This window comes from Trematosphaeria pertusa (assembly GCF_010094035.1).
Source record: "Trematosphaeria pertusa strain CBS 122368 unplaced genomic scaffold BU26scaffold_1, whole genome shotgun sequence".
In the NCBI taxonomy this organism is placed as follows: Eukaryota; Fungi; Ascomycota; class Dothideomycetes; order Pleosporales; family Trematosphaeriaceae; genus Trematosphaeria; species Trematosphaeria pertusa.
In genome coordinates this window covers 1,040,608-1,055,536 of record NW_022987212.1, presented here as the reverse complement: position 1 = coordinate 1,055,536, position 14,929 = coordinate 1,040,608, and the positions used below count along the sequence as shown (strand labels likewise).

General features: G+C 55.4%; 5 protein-coding genes across 5 annotated transcripts; 3 read left to right on the top strand and 2 right to left on the bottom strand.

The window, feature by feature from the left end:
- The first annotated feature begins 78 nt into the window (after positions 1-78).
- Positions 79-1,207, top strand: BU26DRAFT_10287 (uncharacterized protein). The gene has a single exon (XM_033819300.1). It carries the CDS (start codon positions 328-330, stop codon positions 1,012-1,014), a length of 687 nt encoding a protein of 228 aa, XP_033690883.1. The 5' UTR covers positions 79-327; the 3' UTR covers positions 1,015-1,207.
- Positions 1,208-2,678: 1,471 nt separating this feature from the next.
- BU26DRAFT_498642 (uncharacterized protein) lies at positions 2,679-3,529 on the top strand (the record flags this gene model as incomplete). The annotated part of the gene is made up of 2 exons (XM_033826347.1): positions 2,679-2,989; positions 3,064-3,529. The coding sequence occupies 2 exons, from the start codon at positions 2,679-2,681 to the stop codon at positions 3,527-3,529; spliced, it is 777 nt and encodes a 258-aa protein (XP_033690882.1).
- Positions 3,530-5,072: 1,543 nt separating this feature from the next.
- BU26DRAFT_557375 (uncharacterized protein) lies at positions 5,073-6,943 on the bottom strand (the record flags this gene model as incomplete). Its single annotated transcript, XM_033832449.1, has 2 exons — positions 5,073-6,849; positions 6,906-6,943. 2 exons carry the CDS (start codon positions 6,941-6,943, stop codon positions 5,073-5,075), a joined length of 1,815 nt encoding a protein of 604 aa, XP_033690881.1.
- A 1,798-nt stretch (positions 6,944-8,741) lies between these two features.
- BU26DRAFT_498640 (uncharacterized protein) lies at positions 8,742-9,642 on the top strand (the record flags this gene model as incomplete). The annotated part of the gene is made up of 2 exons (XM_033826346.1): positions 8,742-9,133; positions 9,345-9,642. The coding sequence occupies 2 exons, from the start codon at positions 8,742-8,744 to the stop codon at positions 9,640-9,642; spliced, it is 690 nt and encodes a 229-aa protein (XP_033690880.1).
- Positions 9,643-12,794: 3,152 nt separating this feature from the next.
- On the bottom strand, positions 12,795-14,779 carry BU26DRAFT_10329 (uncharacterized protein). Its single transcript, XM_033819305.1, has 3 exons — positions 14,323-14,779; positions 13,317-14,271; positions 12,795-13,270 (listed from the first exon to the last, which is right to left on the bottom strand). Exons 1-3 carry the CDS (start codon positions 14,655-14,657, stop codon positions 13,211-13,213), a joined length of 1,350 nt encoding a protein of 449 aa, XP_033690879.1. The 5' UTR covers positions 14,658-14,779; the 3' UTR covers positions 12,795-13,210.
- Positions 14,780-14,929: the final 150 nt, after the last annotated feature.

The following is a 14,929-nucleotide window of genomic DNA, read 5'->3' as shown; positions in this document are numbered from 1 at the left end:
CACCCGCGCATGAACCCCGGGGCGCCTGCATCTCCTCCGCTCAAGCTGCACCTCATCCCACCATCTCCAGGGTTTACGCCTTGCACGGCATGCGTCAAAAAATGACTGACAAGCAATTACAGATATGCTGCTTATGGACTTCCTAGTAAGGGACGGATCATGTTTCAGTTGAGCCTCATCTCGAGATGGCTCCTCGACCATCGTCCGGAAGCTTTGGTCCACGGCCCTTTATCATTGCGCAATACTACCTGCCGAGGGAGCGCACGTCCAAGGTTCTTCCTAAAGGACCGGGCCGACGATTGAAAGCTGGGGAAAGTACTGGCCGCCATGGCTCGTGGAAGCCACAGCACGTTCACCCTCCGCTGCACGAGATGTCTAGCGCAGCTATTGTCAGCCTGGGGTCCGAGCATCTCAATCCGTAAGAAACAATATGGGCCAACCATTATCGTCAAGCAGATATCGCTTGGGGTATCGCCTGCAGCGTCACTATCACTCCCAACGCGAGCGGCTGGGACACGGTCCCACGAAGTGGTTCCCAGCTGCATGCAGAGGGAGCAGCTCCACACCCACCCGCCCCGCGACAAGACATCGCAGCTCCCAGTTCAGCCAGCCACCAGATTCTGTAAGCGAAGGGATTATGTTTCCGTTTCATTTTGCCACGGACGTCGGAGCGGATGCACCAGCCCCTCCAATTCTTCCCCGTCCAGATTGCGCAATCAGGACCCATCTGCCGATAAAACCGTAGCCTCGGGATACGGCTTCTTCCGCGGCCATTGCGCTTTCGAGTACTTGTCAGCGTTTCTAAACGTTTGTCAAAGCCCTTGTTCTCCGAAACCCGGCGTGGCGGACTCAAACTTCAGTCGAATGGTGTGGGAGGCTAGTCGAACATTACTTCCCCCTCCCGGCTCATGTCTCCATCTGCTTGATTTAGGATTCAACCACTATTTCCAATGTTTGCGACGTTCGTACCAGAGAACTGTGCAATCGCGGATCGAGGATAATGTACAGATCTAAACTTGCGTCTGGTCAAGCGATACCGCGCAATTGCTGCACTCTCGAGGCTGCTAAAGGAGTGGTCCACCCGCGGTACCACGCAGAGTCGCTGGCCCATGAGGGCATGGGGTTGCGGCAAGCGTCGGGACGAACAGGCGCTGCCGGTTGCCAAGTCAATCATGGGTTGCAAACTTTGGTTGCAGCATCGATGTTCTCTACCAAGGTCGATACTTTCTCTTCTACAGCGGCATATCGTTAGACGTATTGCATCCGGACCAGGACTCTACGCAGCGCGGCTTGTCATCTTATAACGACCTGTAGTATCCGCAAGCTCGCGGCTCTGTGACAGCGGTCGGTTCGACATATGCGCTTCTTCTCAAGCTTCGAAGGATGGCTATGACCAACCATGGAGACAGTCGCCTACTTCTTGCATACTACTGGATTCTATCCTCAATTTAGCTGCCATATTACTGATATATGTTCATGGCAGGGGACCACCGCGACCGCCACAACACGAGCGTCACCGCGCAGCTTCGTCTTGAATCTCTACCATGCCCCGCCCCAGGACGAATCCACCACATCCGAAGATCGAAAATCGTTCGAAAGGCGATCACCTAGAAGCCGTACGGTTCCATACCCACTTGATATATGGATGAAATCAAGGCGTACATGCGTGGGTAGCAGGCAAGGATCAGTGCAAGTGACGGTTCCTTTCGATATCAGCAGTGATTTCGAGCTGTTAATGTGGCTCGGATGGAATTTTGCTTGGCCACTAGGCAGGGTATGCTCCGCTATGCTCAACTCCTTCGGTCCTGGATTTAAGAGCATTGCGAAGGCTTGGGCGAGACTTATGATTAGTCCCGCTCGTCACATCCCCGATTATGTTGGACCATTCGACTCCACTATATCACCAACTATTTTGCCGGGCGGAATAACAGCGCTTGATACTGGGATGTCATCTCTACCCGATCTAGCTCTACTCTTGCGTGGGAGACTGCGCAACATTCGAACGACGCGTCGAAGGCGCTCTACTCCCTCAGCCATCAAGCGCAACATCCTGAACTCTCACTCCGGAACTTGCCTTTCACAACATCTGCGTCTCCAGCTCCACTAATTCCAACACGCCTCGCTTGCGGCCATATGATGCGGCTCTTGCTGACATCAGACGGACAGGACGGTATTGACCGGTTCGAGTGGGGCTTGCTCCATCCCTGCCCACCATTGCTTTAGACCAACCACTTCCTCACACGACGGCACCGGGAGATGCACTTCAGGGGCGTCAGTCATACATTCGAGATCAACGGGTCGACAAGGAAAACAGGTTTCGAGTTCCGCGAGGCGCACTTTGAAGTCGCAACAAGCCCGTGCAGCCATTCGACTGCCCCTGCTACGATCGCGGCCAATGCTCCGGCCATGCAGTACATGCATTTGCCCTTCGCCCAGTTGGGAAGGAAGACGTCAGCAGCAAGATATAATCACCGATCCTCGCGAATATCACAGATCCTGTGGTGCCAACAAAGAGCAGAGCCGCATAGACACCGCTATCCAACACCAACAGTATAATGGCGCAGCGATCTATTTCAAATAATGCCTTCTCGAACAGAACCACGCGCCTCCTGGAGCCTACATGTCTTCACCGACTTTCGTCCTTCTCGTACTAGTTTCCTCATTTAGCATGGTCTCAAATGCATTCAAGACGAGGCTATCAAGTCGCCGAAAGGGCAAAAGGAATGATCCCGACCCTAGGCACACTCGTGGTAACTGACAAAATAAGATTCGCTGCAAGCTGCTATACCTGTCAGGATATTCGCCCCGACGAAGAGCTTCACGTGCGCGAGTTCGGAGATGCAGTCGGTGCTATCGCAGGGCGCTCGCGCCTGCGTCGAGTATCTCCAATGCAGATGCATCTTCTAATGAGGGCCCTTATGATTCGAGAGAAGCTTGTTGCAAGCTTTGGATCCGCCAAGGGGATTTTATTGTGTCACCCTATGTCCAGGTAAGAGACAAGAGGACCGGGATTATTCCAGCGACCAACTCATACCCTAGTCTAAATGTCAGCATCTAACTTAGGCACTATCCGCTGGTCCCCGAACCCGCGGGAGGCTGCACAAGAGGGGGAACTTCCAAGAATAATGGAAGCAAACAAACCGCATTAAGCAACTCGTCCGAAATGCTCGTGGAGGCTCACAGCGCGGCATCATCAGCTGTTACAGCGGTCACCTCGGCCTTCCGAGTAACACAAGAAGCGTCAGGCGCCCAGCGGGCTCGTGCCCGGAAGAGTCTATTCCGCTGCAGGCGAGTTATGGTCGGCGCGAAGAAGCCCACTGACCTGACCAGTGGTACAAAGTGTTTTGCGGGATCAAAATGGAAGGGAACGCTATACCCCCTATGGAATACTTGCCATCGTGGTGATATTCTGGGCGAGCACGAGTACCTTTCGGTGCAGCCAGCGCCCGTTGAAGAAAAGAAGAGTGAGTGGTTCGAGATTGCCTGGTGCGAGGAGCAGGGCGGACCAGAAGTGATTGGGGAAACGTGAATAGGCACGCACATCAGGTTCTAAAGTCATAAGAACGCACTTTCTTTCCGCCCGAATGGGCCACCTTCCACCCCCCAGATACATGCTGAGGCTCCCGAGGTCCTCACCGACTTTCTTCCTCCTCCTATTTGGTCCGCGACGATGGCGAAGCATGCTGTTTGCATTCTCAAACCAAATATCAGTCCGCCTCACTTTCCACCCCTCCCCCGATCCAGATCCTTCTTCCTCCAAGCCACTCAGCACCGGAGAGTTCCCATCTCCAACCGTCAGCACCAGCCCAGCCGTTATCCGCCAAACGCGCCCTCGTATCCGTAGCGACCCGCCGCCCTCCGATCTCGCCCTCCTAAATTTAAAACACCACGCCTCTGTCCAGACCCACTGGGAGATCCGAAATACATATGCCTGCCGTAGGGCAACGACATCACCCTCGAAACGGAAATCAACCGAGCCCGTATCCATCGCTCAGCCTCACCACGAGGCTCTACCGTCCAATGATTATGCCGCACGTGAAGAGATAGCGGAGCCTTTGCCCCCATTGAGCACCTCATGCAGCATATGCAAATGCCCGTTGCCCCTATATGCGATCTGCGGCTGCATATCACCAACGCCCTGGCGCCCTTTTGGGCCGCCGGGCCACGCGAGAGCCCAGTCCGCAATCGCCTCGTGCTGCACGCACAACGCACGGGCGACTGCATGCATGCCATGCTTAAACTTTACCTCACCCCGTCCCATGCTCCGACCTTTGCTCCGCCCCCTGGTCCCACTTCTTCGCAGCAAGGCGTCCTCTCCAACTGCACTGCACTGCACTATATTTTCCTATCGCGGAAAGCGTGGCCGCCAGCCGGGCGAAGCCCACTTACTTCCTCGAGGAACACACGATATCAGCAACGAGATATTATCCGCGGCGCGGACTAAGAGATACGGATGCTACAGGGATGGTCCCGGGAGATTCTCTTATAGCGCGTCCTCCACAGTTACCGTGCTGACGGGTCAGTCGTCTGTGGCTCGGCTCGGAGGGCACGGTCTGGCGCTGCCTAGTCGCCAACTAAGTCTGCCCGGACAGTTCTAGACTCGAGCCGATGACGTCTGGGGCAGAGACGCCGATGGGTGAGGCATACCACGGAGCTTTTCACAGGTGTCGTCGGGTGCTCAGGTGTGGCATGGCACTGCGAGGAAAAGATGTTTGAAGACGCATTTCAAGTGCGTAGCTCCGCAGAAGCGGAACTTTCATTATGGCGACGTTGCGATACCATGATACATACGAGACGAGCGAACTCGTAGAAACATTACCCTGCCCCGGTTTCCTGTCCAACAACAATCCGAAAAACCATAAGAATACCCAAAGTATATACAAGAAGAAGTTAATAGCGGCACCTTGCTCGGCAAAGCAAAATCAATCTCAACCAAGCGCCAGCCTTGTCGAAATCGAGTAGCGAATGAATCCAGCTCGACCAGCAAGATCAATCTGATATTGAGGATGAGGGGAGTCGCAGACTCCACGACGTTGAGAACAACAGTGCGTTCTCGTCAATGGGAGTGGGCATCAGTATACCACCTCGCCAGGAAGCTCCGGCATCCGGGGCATGTAGATCCGCTTCTCCTTCTTCTCGCTGCGTCTCTTCTCGGGACGCGCGTCCAAGATGCGATGCTTCTTCCACTCATGCTTCTTCCGCGCGTCCGGGCGCTTGTAGATCTTTTCGCAAGCACGACACTTCTTGCCTTCCTCGCCGTCGCCCGCATCAGGCGTGTGGATGTTTTTGATGTGTCTCCGTTTGTTACCCTTCTGATAAGTCCCTTTGAATTCGGCATCGCAGTAATCACACCTGATAGGAGGGAACCATTTGATGCAACCCTCGCCCGTGAAGGTCCCCTTTTTTCTCTTGCTCGCTGTCATCTCCGGTGTTGGATTGATGGCGGGATGAGCCTGATATTGGTCGGCTTGAGGCGTGAGGCCGGGGCTCTGTGGGGTGTAGGACGGCAACGTTTCACCGAAGCCGTTTCCAGAGCCCACAGGTTGGTCCTGCATTAGCTGCATGAAGAGATCGGGCTCATAGAGTCGCCCCATCTGGGAGAGACTGATGATGTGGCCACGACGCTCCCAGGCCGAAGACTGTTCGGACCCCTGCAGCTGCTGGTGGAAGCTATCGAATTGAGCGACATTGTAGTGACCAATCGGGGGTGGAGAAGCCGGCGATGCGAAGCCGGTGAAGTCTTGCGAGGATGGATAAGAGGGGTGATGCTCGCCGGCATCAAAGCTGTGAGGAGATGGTTTGCATGGACTGAAATCCGCAGCTGGGTTGGGCGGTGTGGCTACAGGTGGAGTTGGCAGCGCCGCGGTGGGTTCACCATGGCCATGAGCGAGAGAGCTACGCCGAGTAGAAACAGGGGAGACCGTGGCGTCAAGGTCAGGTTCGTGCCGTTGGTTTCCACACGGAGGAGAAAAGGGGTCCGCGAGGAACGCCGTTGACGTCGAGAATGAGCTTCGATGGACGCTCATGGGGCCCTTCCAGGCCCCGTATTGGTGTTCGATGCCAAAGGCATTGTCAGAATCCGTTGGACTAACCGGTGACACTGTCATCGAAGTAGAAGTGGACGTCGTAGGAGGGGTGATGCTGGGCTGTTCACGTAATAGCACGGCCTCTTGCGAGTTGTTGGCGATCAATGGTTGGTACGCGTAGCCGGAGTGTTCATCTATCGGTGAGACTGGAGATGTCGGCATTGAAGCTGATGGGGGAGCGATATGTGCAGGATTATAGGCCCGCCTCGGCATTTGCGTCGGCGGTTGAGGTGGGTAGTTGAACGAAGCGTTGCTTTGGCTTTGGCTTTGGCGAGGGAGAGGGCGACGATGAAGTCCGCTACGGTTTACGACCGGCACGTAAGCTTGCTGAGCTTGTGCATAACCGGGCACAGGCCTTGAGTGCAACACATTGAAGGTTTGGTCGGCCGGGAGTTCCCACCGCCCAGAGCTGCCAGGGAGCTCGGCCATATCTTCCGAGAGTTCTGGCAATAACCGTCCTTCCGATGCTCGCTGCTCGACGGGGGGAAGCTCAGGAGGTTGTGTTCGGGAAAAGGAGAGGAATATCCTGCCGATCTTCTTGCGGAAGCTGCGGCCACGCGAAGGCTTATGCTGATCGGCCGGTACAGCAGAACTATCCTCCTCGTCACCAAGCGAATTCGGAGGATACCAGTTGAGCCTCAGCTCGGACCCGCCAGGCAAGGTGGATGCCGCGAAGAAAGGAAGAGCGGGCGCGTGGGCACCGGGCCGATGGGTGCCGCCGGTATTAAGAGTACACTTGCTTTTGTGGCTGGAGCACGAGAGTCTAAGCGGGGTAAGCGGACGTCTCTAATGGTGCACCGAGCAAAGAGATGTTCATACTCGAATGTCCAATTCTGCCGTTCGATTAACAGACGCATCTTGCCACGATGAGGGGAGCCAGTCCTGATATCTGAGGGGTCGAGAGCAGCGAGCGTGGAGGACTTCTTTATCCTGCTCTAACCCTCATAGAAAAAGTCGGGTGCCGTCGCTGGGGTATCGCGCGTACAGTCCAGCAGGACTGTCTGCACCAAGGAGGAGGAATACACCGTATGATTAACCCGCACCACGACGCGGCCTGGACGCGCACTCGCCCTCATGCTTCGGTACACAGACGGAGGACTCGGCGCGATCCTAATCTCGACGTGCGGTAGACGGCGCCGCCCAGGTTGCCCGTTCGCCTGGAAAAGGGCGGAGGGCGAACGTGGCACGAATACATCTCCTCGGCGGGGGAGACGACGGCTTGAGGGCACGGGTATATTGCGCTCGACGATCTGAATGGTTGCCCTGTATAGGCGGAGGACTACCCGAGCAGTCTCCCCAGCAACGAAGAGCTAGGACAGAGGCATGGTTGGGCGGCGAGTGTTGGGATCTGGAGTTGTTGCCTGAGGACACAGTGAGTTGGGCAATGAGAGAAGAGGAGGACTTGAGGCATACCGAGCGATGTCACTCCAATGACCTTGCAATAGCCGTCGCCTAATCACATGCTGGCTTGGGCGCCGATTTAGGTAACGTATGCGGGAGGTCTTCACCGGTGTCGACGCCGACGGGTTTCGTCAAGCGAGTGATGCATGGGCCTGGAGAGGTAACCGAATTCGTCGGCCGGCGACAGGAGGCATACCGGTTGCCAGAATGAAGCTTACGTCGTTCGACCGACCAGTTCGCTAGCGAGATGTGTACTTGCGAAGGCCCAAGATCGAGACGGTGCTTGGAGATGCTGACAAACTTTGAGGGGCCCGGAGGAATATTCGGCTCGTTCTGTGACTCGCAAGGATCGTTCGTGCTGACCGGTATTCGAAGATCGCAGAGCTGGGGATTGTTGCGTTGATTTCGCGGAAAAAAACTGGCCAGGATTTCATGGACTTTGCGCAAACCTCTCTCTCCATCAGAGATGTTGGAGGCATAACCTTCCATATATCTTGACTACGAGGCGCAGTCGATTAAAGGGATCTTTCAACCTAACTCAGCCCCCAAAACCGTGCCCAGTACGGTTACCTCATTGGTAGGGGAGGCAGACTCAAGGCAGATTCGAGAGCTGGACCGGTGTGGCTATGTCAGACCCTCATTGTAGCTGCCCTAGGCTTCGTTTCGGGGCAAGCCAGGCTTCATTAAACACGTCTGTGGTAGCCAACACTTTGTCGATCTCGTTGGAATTTTGGAGCTCTTTGCGCCTCGAATCACTGGACACTGGGAGATTTGAAGCCCATGCTTCGCAAATTGGGCATGCATGCGTAACGTTGGACCTGCATCTCAGTGCTACGCTGGACAGCTCACCGTTAGATGGGAAGCCTCATGTCGGCGGTTGACGTATGCCGGCTTGGTCCGATATGGAGTGTCACACATGATCTCTCATGCCGCCTGCGGCGCGTAGTGGCGATAAGATAACGGGATGAATTGACACACCGGCGCGGGGGGAAAGGAGAGAGGACTCGCATATCCCGCCCCGCGAGCGTCTCATAGCTAATTGCGAAGTCCTCCAGGACCTGATCCAACATTAGCTTTCGATCGTCGCTGCGATTCCTCAATCCGAACTCACCCCGGTCCTATCGTCCGATCCTTCTGCCTTGTGGCCGGCCTCCTCTCACGCCCTGCATTCAATGGCGTGATGTTGGCGCCCGGTTGCCTCTTGTCCGCCTCGTTTTTTGACCACCCTCGATATCAGAATTCTGGTTAGTCGCAATGCGTTCGCAAAACATGCCGCCGAGGGGCTGGGTGACGGTGTGTTTAGGCTTCAGCACGGGCCATCGATGCCCCGCTGTAACCAATTCGTCGTCGGCTAGACCCAGTTCGGAACCACTCGCTCGGGTCATGAGGACCGTGCGTCTCATCTCACTTCGACGGGTGCTCGCTTTCTCCGCGTCCCGTCAAGAGGCTCGCCCAGCACCATCATGTCCAGCACAGGCCGACGAGATCCGCCGACAGGATGGATATCTACCCGCCCTCCAAGTCTCCGACCATCTGACCACCTTGCGGGCCGTCCTACGCCGTCAGCATCTCGTAAGGCGAAGGGGGCTCGTGCTCCCTGCAAGTGAACGCTGGGCCCCTGCAGGTGAGCTTTCGAAGCACACGCGGTGTGTAGCACAGGTTAAGCGCCCTGCTTCCGGGTCTAGACTTTCGCCCTACGTTGCGCAATCACCCCGTCAAATCAGCACGCCATCGAGTGCAGAGCCGCATGTTACAGGTGGTGGCATACCGCCCTTTGCCCTTTTAGGGCACCGAGAGAGCGGGGTCGGAAACGTCATTGCATCTCGGCGTTTGAAACCTTCTTGAGAATTGCTCCAGTGCGCGGGCGGCATCATACGATGTTTTGAGGCTTTTCGCGCCGCCTCCTGGACCAATTCCCCCTTGCGCAAATGCGCAAACATTGCCCCGAGTTGCCCTCCCATACGGCCCTGTTACCAACTGGATCTGGATGAATGTGCAGAGTCCTCCAGGGGCAGAATCATTTCTTGCGGATGACAGGGCACAGTATGCGCCTGTGACACCCAAGGCTCCTTCAGACTCTTCGGATAGCTTGGGCAACGTCAGCCCCATCAATCAGCACGCCCATCCGCTCCACATGCAGCTTTGCCCTCGCTAGCGCCAGCGCGGTGGAACCCGAGCGCAGCCGCCGCCTCACTGCTTTTCCGTTGTTGCAGGACACGCTCTGCGCACAGATGGTAAACATATCTATGATATGGAATCACGCCAGCTCGGAAAACGACGACGCTCCCCGATACCAAGCGGATACGCAGAGCTTCATACATACACGAGTCCTCGGATTTCGTCGGCGTCTTGACGTATGGGAGCACGAGCAGAGCCGCTGTCTCGCCTCCTTTTCCAGTATCTGCTCACTACGGGAAGTTAAACGGATGCGCAGAGCCGCAACCTCACCTCCATTTTCAGCTTCGTATCCAGAGCTAGCAGCACCGACGTGATCGTGCAAGCAGAGTCGGCCTAATCGCAGCAGAGCCTCAACCACCAAACTCTAGCTCCAGTAGTAACCGCTCTATAAGCGCCGTGGTGAAACATGGCAACACGGCAGGCAGTACGGACCACACAGGAGCAGAGCCGCAACCCTTATTGCTTTTCCGGCTCCGTATCCATGCTCCCCGCCGCGCTAAGGATCCTCCTGCAGCCCCGGAGGCAAATCACTAGAGTCCTCCAGGCCCGGCAGCTCCACAACCCTCGAATTCGCGGTCCTCCAGGAATTCCAATATTCGCCCAGATGACCTCTTGTGTGCGCTACGCGCCACGTCATGCATCGTCCGAGAATTCCGGTGAGGACTTTTGAGCCGCGGGTTTTCAGAGTCTACGCTACTCCCCCGTCTCATGACGGAAGTGCTGTGGTGGGCGTTTCCAATGTCGCTTTGGTGGGTGGAGGGAGATCCACCACTTGCATGTGCTCACATCTTAGTTACTTGTTGAATGGAAGGTGCGGCCCGGAGGTGTATAGCAGCTGTATTAAGCTGCACATGGAAAATTGCATAATCAGCATGAAGATCATTGCATCTATTAAGCGCAGCCTCAGCCGCAGAGCCATACACGCCCATAACGCCGTGCTCTACGTAACAATGATACCACTCAACCGCAAGGCAGAACTCAGCCTTGGGGCTCGCCGCGGGAGATAGCTGAACTCCAAACGCCAGCCTTCTGAAAAATGACGAACGAACTCTGACCGCCACTACGATATCCCATCATTGATGCCTGGCACACAGCCTTCCCACAAACGCCCCGAGCTGATGCCTAAACAGCACTCTGCTTGCTATAAAGTCGACCACCTGCATTCCTTCTATTTCCGCCAGGCCTTCCAAAGTTCCATTGCCCTCTCCTTTCTACCTCAATACCCGTGGCTCCTGCCGTGGCTCGCGTCTCCACTCGCCCGCACGTACCCGACATTATCCCAAGGCCCGTCTCGCTGGCTCTCGCCCATCCACATCCCCATATTGGTCGTCGGCGTACGCCTGTCATTCAGTTCCTGAAGGTTTGACAGCGTGAGTCGGGGCGTGGAGGTATCGCGAGAGCTTCGCCAGTCGTGGGATGGTTGGGGGTGGTGTGGTTGCGAGGATTGGCTCATGGGGGTGTGACTGTGCGAGTTGTGGTACTGTGGGGGAGGAGCAAACGGTGAGTACTGTAGGGCTGGATTCTCGGTGGCTCGGTATGCTTCTGGATTGATGGTGTTCCAGGAGCGGGGTACTGCGTGCCAGTGTTGCGGTGCGCCGTTTTGCTCGGATTGACACGCGTCTTGCGAAGGTGGAGAAGAAGAGTATGAAGTATCATCGGATTGCGCGCTTCGGCGAGAGGAAGTCCGACTCGCTGATTGATGGTGTTCGTAAGACTGCGAGATGTTAGCATTGCGGCCCACATGTTCAACGGATGGTGATGACTTGCGACTGTGCTGGTATGGCCAGGCGATGAGTAGTAAACCTCTTCGCGACCCTGGTGTCGGCGGCTATGGCCGCTACTGCGGGCTTGAGAGTGGTTGCCTTGACGCTGCATCGTGGCCTTCAAGGCTGTGGTTGCAAGGGGAAGAAAGGTGGACGGAGCGCAAGGCTATCCAGGTACGAACTGGAGACGATGTAGCGGGAAGCGGGAGGCTGACCCACACGATAGCTTGAGCAGGGACCAAGGTCTAACGATGGTAGGCTCCAAGTACTGAATGGTGTTGGCTGGGTGACTGCCTTTGGCGGGGATCAAGTCGAAGTTTGGAAGAGAGGTGATCGTGGAGGGAAAAGGGCGGCGTTGGGCGGAAAGCTTAGGCATTATAAGACTGAAGATCAGAGAGAACAATAAAGGGACCAGGGACACAATATGGCGAGTCTCGGGTATTGTGTTATTGTTCACCTCAGCGTTTGCCCTGGGCATCAGGCAACCGAGTCCCGGTTGCGAAATGCGCCGTCCCATCTTGCACTTCTTCTCCAGTCGCCAACTCTAGTAATGCTCCAATGATAGCCGTGAGTCATGTGTCCCTTCCGCATCCCGCGGGAACCCATTTGGATTCCCGCGACTCACTCCTCCAGGATTGGAAGCAGTCCTTCGACGTGGACCACTCGCATGCAAGCGAGACCTTTCGAGCCAGCCAGAGGGGGCAACGAAGCGGCGAACGTTGCGCTGTGGTGTTGACCATTATTCCGGATGGTAGAGGGCGCGGATGTCTCAATCATGTGGGTCCGAAGGGCGGTCATACGATTGGCGACGAGATCGGAAGGAACCGTGACGTGGCCCGGGGGGGCAATTGGTGGGGCGACTACAGTTTCCCGTCTAGGGCACCTGAGCGGGAAGGTCGCCGCCATGAGAAGCGATTCGTAGAGTCTGATAGAAGAGATGGGAGAAATTAGCTTGTGCGATTCGTGGTCTGTGGCGCCCTTCGGTGATTGGTCGCCACTTCCTTCCCCGACGGAAACCGGTGAAGGAACGGTGAAGGAACGACATGCGGACCTTCCGGAGGCCTGACTAGGAATTTCTCGTTTCGCTGGAAGAAAGGCAAAGATAGAATTATAGCAGAAATAGTAAAATAAAAGCTTCGGTTCAAAAGCGCAAGCGAATGAATTATGCCTCGACTCGGTGAAGGTGCATATACGCGGGGAATGTGACCGTCATGTCTTGCAAAAGCTCCAAAAATAGCCAAATTCATGCCGTAAAGACAAGAGAAACAGCGTTGTTGCCTGTGAAGTCGTACTGTATTTGCTGAAGAGAGTTGCGGTGAACATGTATAGGCGTGAGAAACGTGCTAGCGACTATAACTTCGGCTGCAGTCATGATAGGCGTTGGCCAAGGTGTAGAATTAGAAGCGAAGTGGATCCGCCGTAGCGATCCGCCGTAGGGCTGCAGGATCGGTGTACGATTCGGCAAGGCTGACGTGGGTCCGTAAGATGTCTAAAATGCGGAGGCGCCCGATTGGGAGCGTATAAAAATAGATCGGAAATGGATGGCTTCGCACTCACCGAGATATGCACCCTAGTTGCTATGATGGAGAGTCCATTGATGAGTTCATGCCAAAGTTCCCAAGATCACGTCTTCGCCGTCCTATCTGTATCCTCCTTACGAGCCAAACGCCAGCTGAGCCAGGCTGAGTCGCCCTTTCGTGAAGAGCCTCCGAGAGTGCTCTGAACTGTCAACTATGCGATAGTAACCGCACAGAAACTACGGGGATCGAACGACGCGCCAAATCAGGCCTCAACTTGACCTTGATTACGCCATGCATAAACCGATTTGTCCGGAGGTTCATCCTAGACGCCGTCAGCAAGAAATTGGGTAAGGCATCTTTCGACCTACAAAGTATCGCTCGCCCTCCGCATTCACCTGGACCTGACCTTCGTACTGCCAACGCTCAGCCTCATCGTCTGGTATATTGGAGAAGGGCACATCGCGGATGGTGGTCTCGTGGACGCGACCCAGGACAAATGGCAGAATGTTCGTGGTGTAGACGACGTCGTCGACAATGTTTGACCATTTTCCTGAAAATAGGCTGCAAAAACTGAACTGTAGGGAGACAAGAGTCTCCTTGTGCCGCGAAATTAGATCCTTCAGGTCTTCCTCTTCCGCATAGATACCCTCCAGACTGAGAGAGCGTAGGTTCGGCCACTTCGCTCCTAGGCCCAGGAAAGGGTATATCGGCTGGCCGTGCGGGATAATGTGACCGTACATTCGCTGCGGGCTAACATCGTAATGTGCAAGATGGAGCTTCAGGTCTCGCAGATCCTTGGCTTCAAGGAGTAAAGCTGCCATATTCGCGAGACAGTCCAGCGCTTCCCGGCCTACGGGGGCAGCACCTCTACCTAGAGGCGACAAAAGTGATAGGCTCAGCTCCAGCTTGTGCAAGTGGCGGAAGAAGTATTTGCCGGCTTCCAAGTGACCTGGCTCTTCAAAGTCGAAGGCGCAGAGAGTGAACTCTGTCCCTGGTTTTGACGGGTTGTGGCGGGCTGGCTCAACCTTGAATTCGCGGATGCCAGTGTATTGAGCAATGTACACTGCCCCAATGACATGATGAATGCCATCCTGTAGCTTTCCACGGCGTGGGGTGAGGAAGCTCGAATGTGTGGCGATTACGCCTCGTGGGATTGTCTCCTTCATTAGTTTAGCTTCGCCCGGAATGTGGTGAGGTCCTGGCGAATAGACGATGGAGAATACGTTCGGCATCCACTCCAGTGCTCGGGCTATGGTCTGCAGAAGAACATGCCCGTTCTTGATGTCTTCTTGTTCCTTGTATAGCTCCTGATATCGCTTAAACCTTCCGAGGGTAAGTAGGCTTTGGCAAGGATAAGAGCGCTTGATTGCTTACCTAGAACGCCTTGCCCAACTCACCACGCCGCGAAGGTCTTCAAAATCGTCCGCACGCTGCTGGTACGCATACTCATTGTTCGCAAGCCCACCGTCGTACATCGAGCCGTCGAATATGATCTCCTTCACATAGGTCGGATAGACGGAGTGCAACGCGACCTTCTGGAAAGCACCCATAGCTTGATACCGAGCACAAGCTACAATACTCCGAAACAACGATACTGATGCATGATCGCGGAACCTCCGACAGACTCCCCGTGCTGATTTGAGGTCCGGCACTCGAAGATAGCTGAATATTTGAATCTGGAGTTCTGCCGGCAGTTGAGAGAAGCTCATTTTCACATAGAGGTAGATGTGGGATGGGAGCCGAGTAGCTGAGATTCAGAGCGGGCAGAGTTTGCTGTAGACCGTACGCGGCAGGCTGCAGGAAGGCGAGAACGCGTGAGGTTGGGGGGTGGAGACGGTGGGTTGACCAATAAGAGAGAGGCAATTCTTAGCGAGTACCTACTAGTCTTAGGGGCGCGATTCACGACCACGGCCGCTTCACTGCCCAGGTGCTTTACCCCCAGAATGGTATCGCCTGATCTGAAGGGATATAGTAACCTAGG

Excerpts from the sequence above, each read along its gene's own strand:
- BU26DRAFT_10287 (XM_033819300.1), top strand. The coding sequence starts at position 328 with ATGGCTCGTGGAAGCCACAGCACGTTCACCCTCCGCTGCACGAGATGT.
- BU26DRAFT_10329 (XM_033819305.1), bottom strand. The coding sequence starts at position 14,657 with ATGAGCTTCTCTCAACTGCCGGCAGAACTCCAGATTCAAATATTCAGC. Across the intron at positions 14,272-14,322 it reads AGTTGGGCAAGGCGTTCTAG|GTTTAAGCGATATCAGGAGC; the intron begins GTAAGCAATCAA and ends TACCCTCGGAAG. Across the intron at positions 13,271-13,316 it reads CGGAGGGCGAGCGATACTTT|GATGAACCTCCGGACAAATC; the intron begins GTAGGTCGAAAG and ends GACGGCGTCTAG.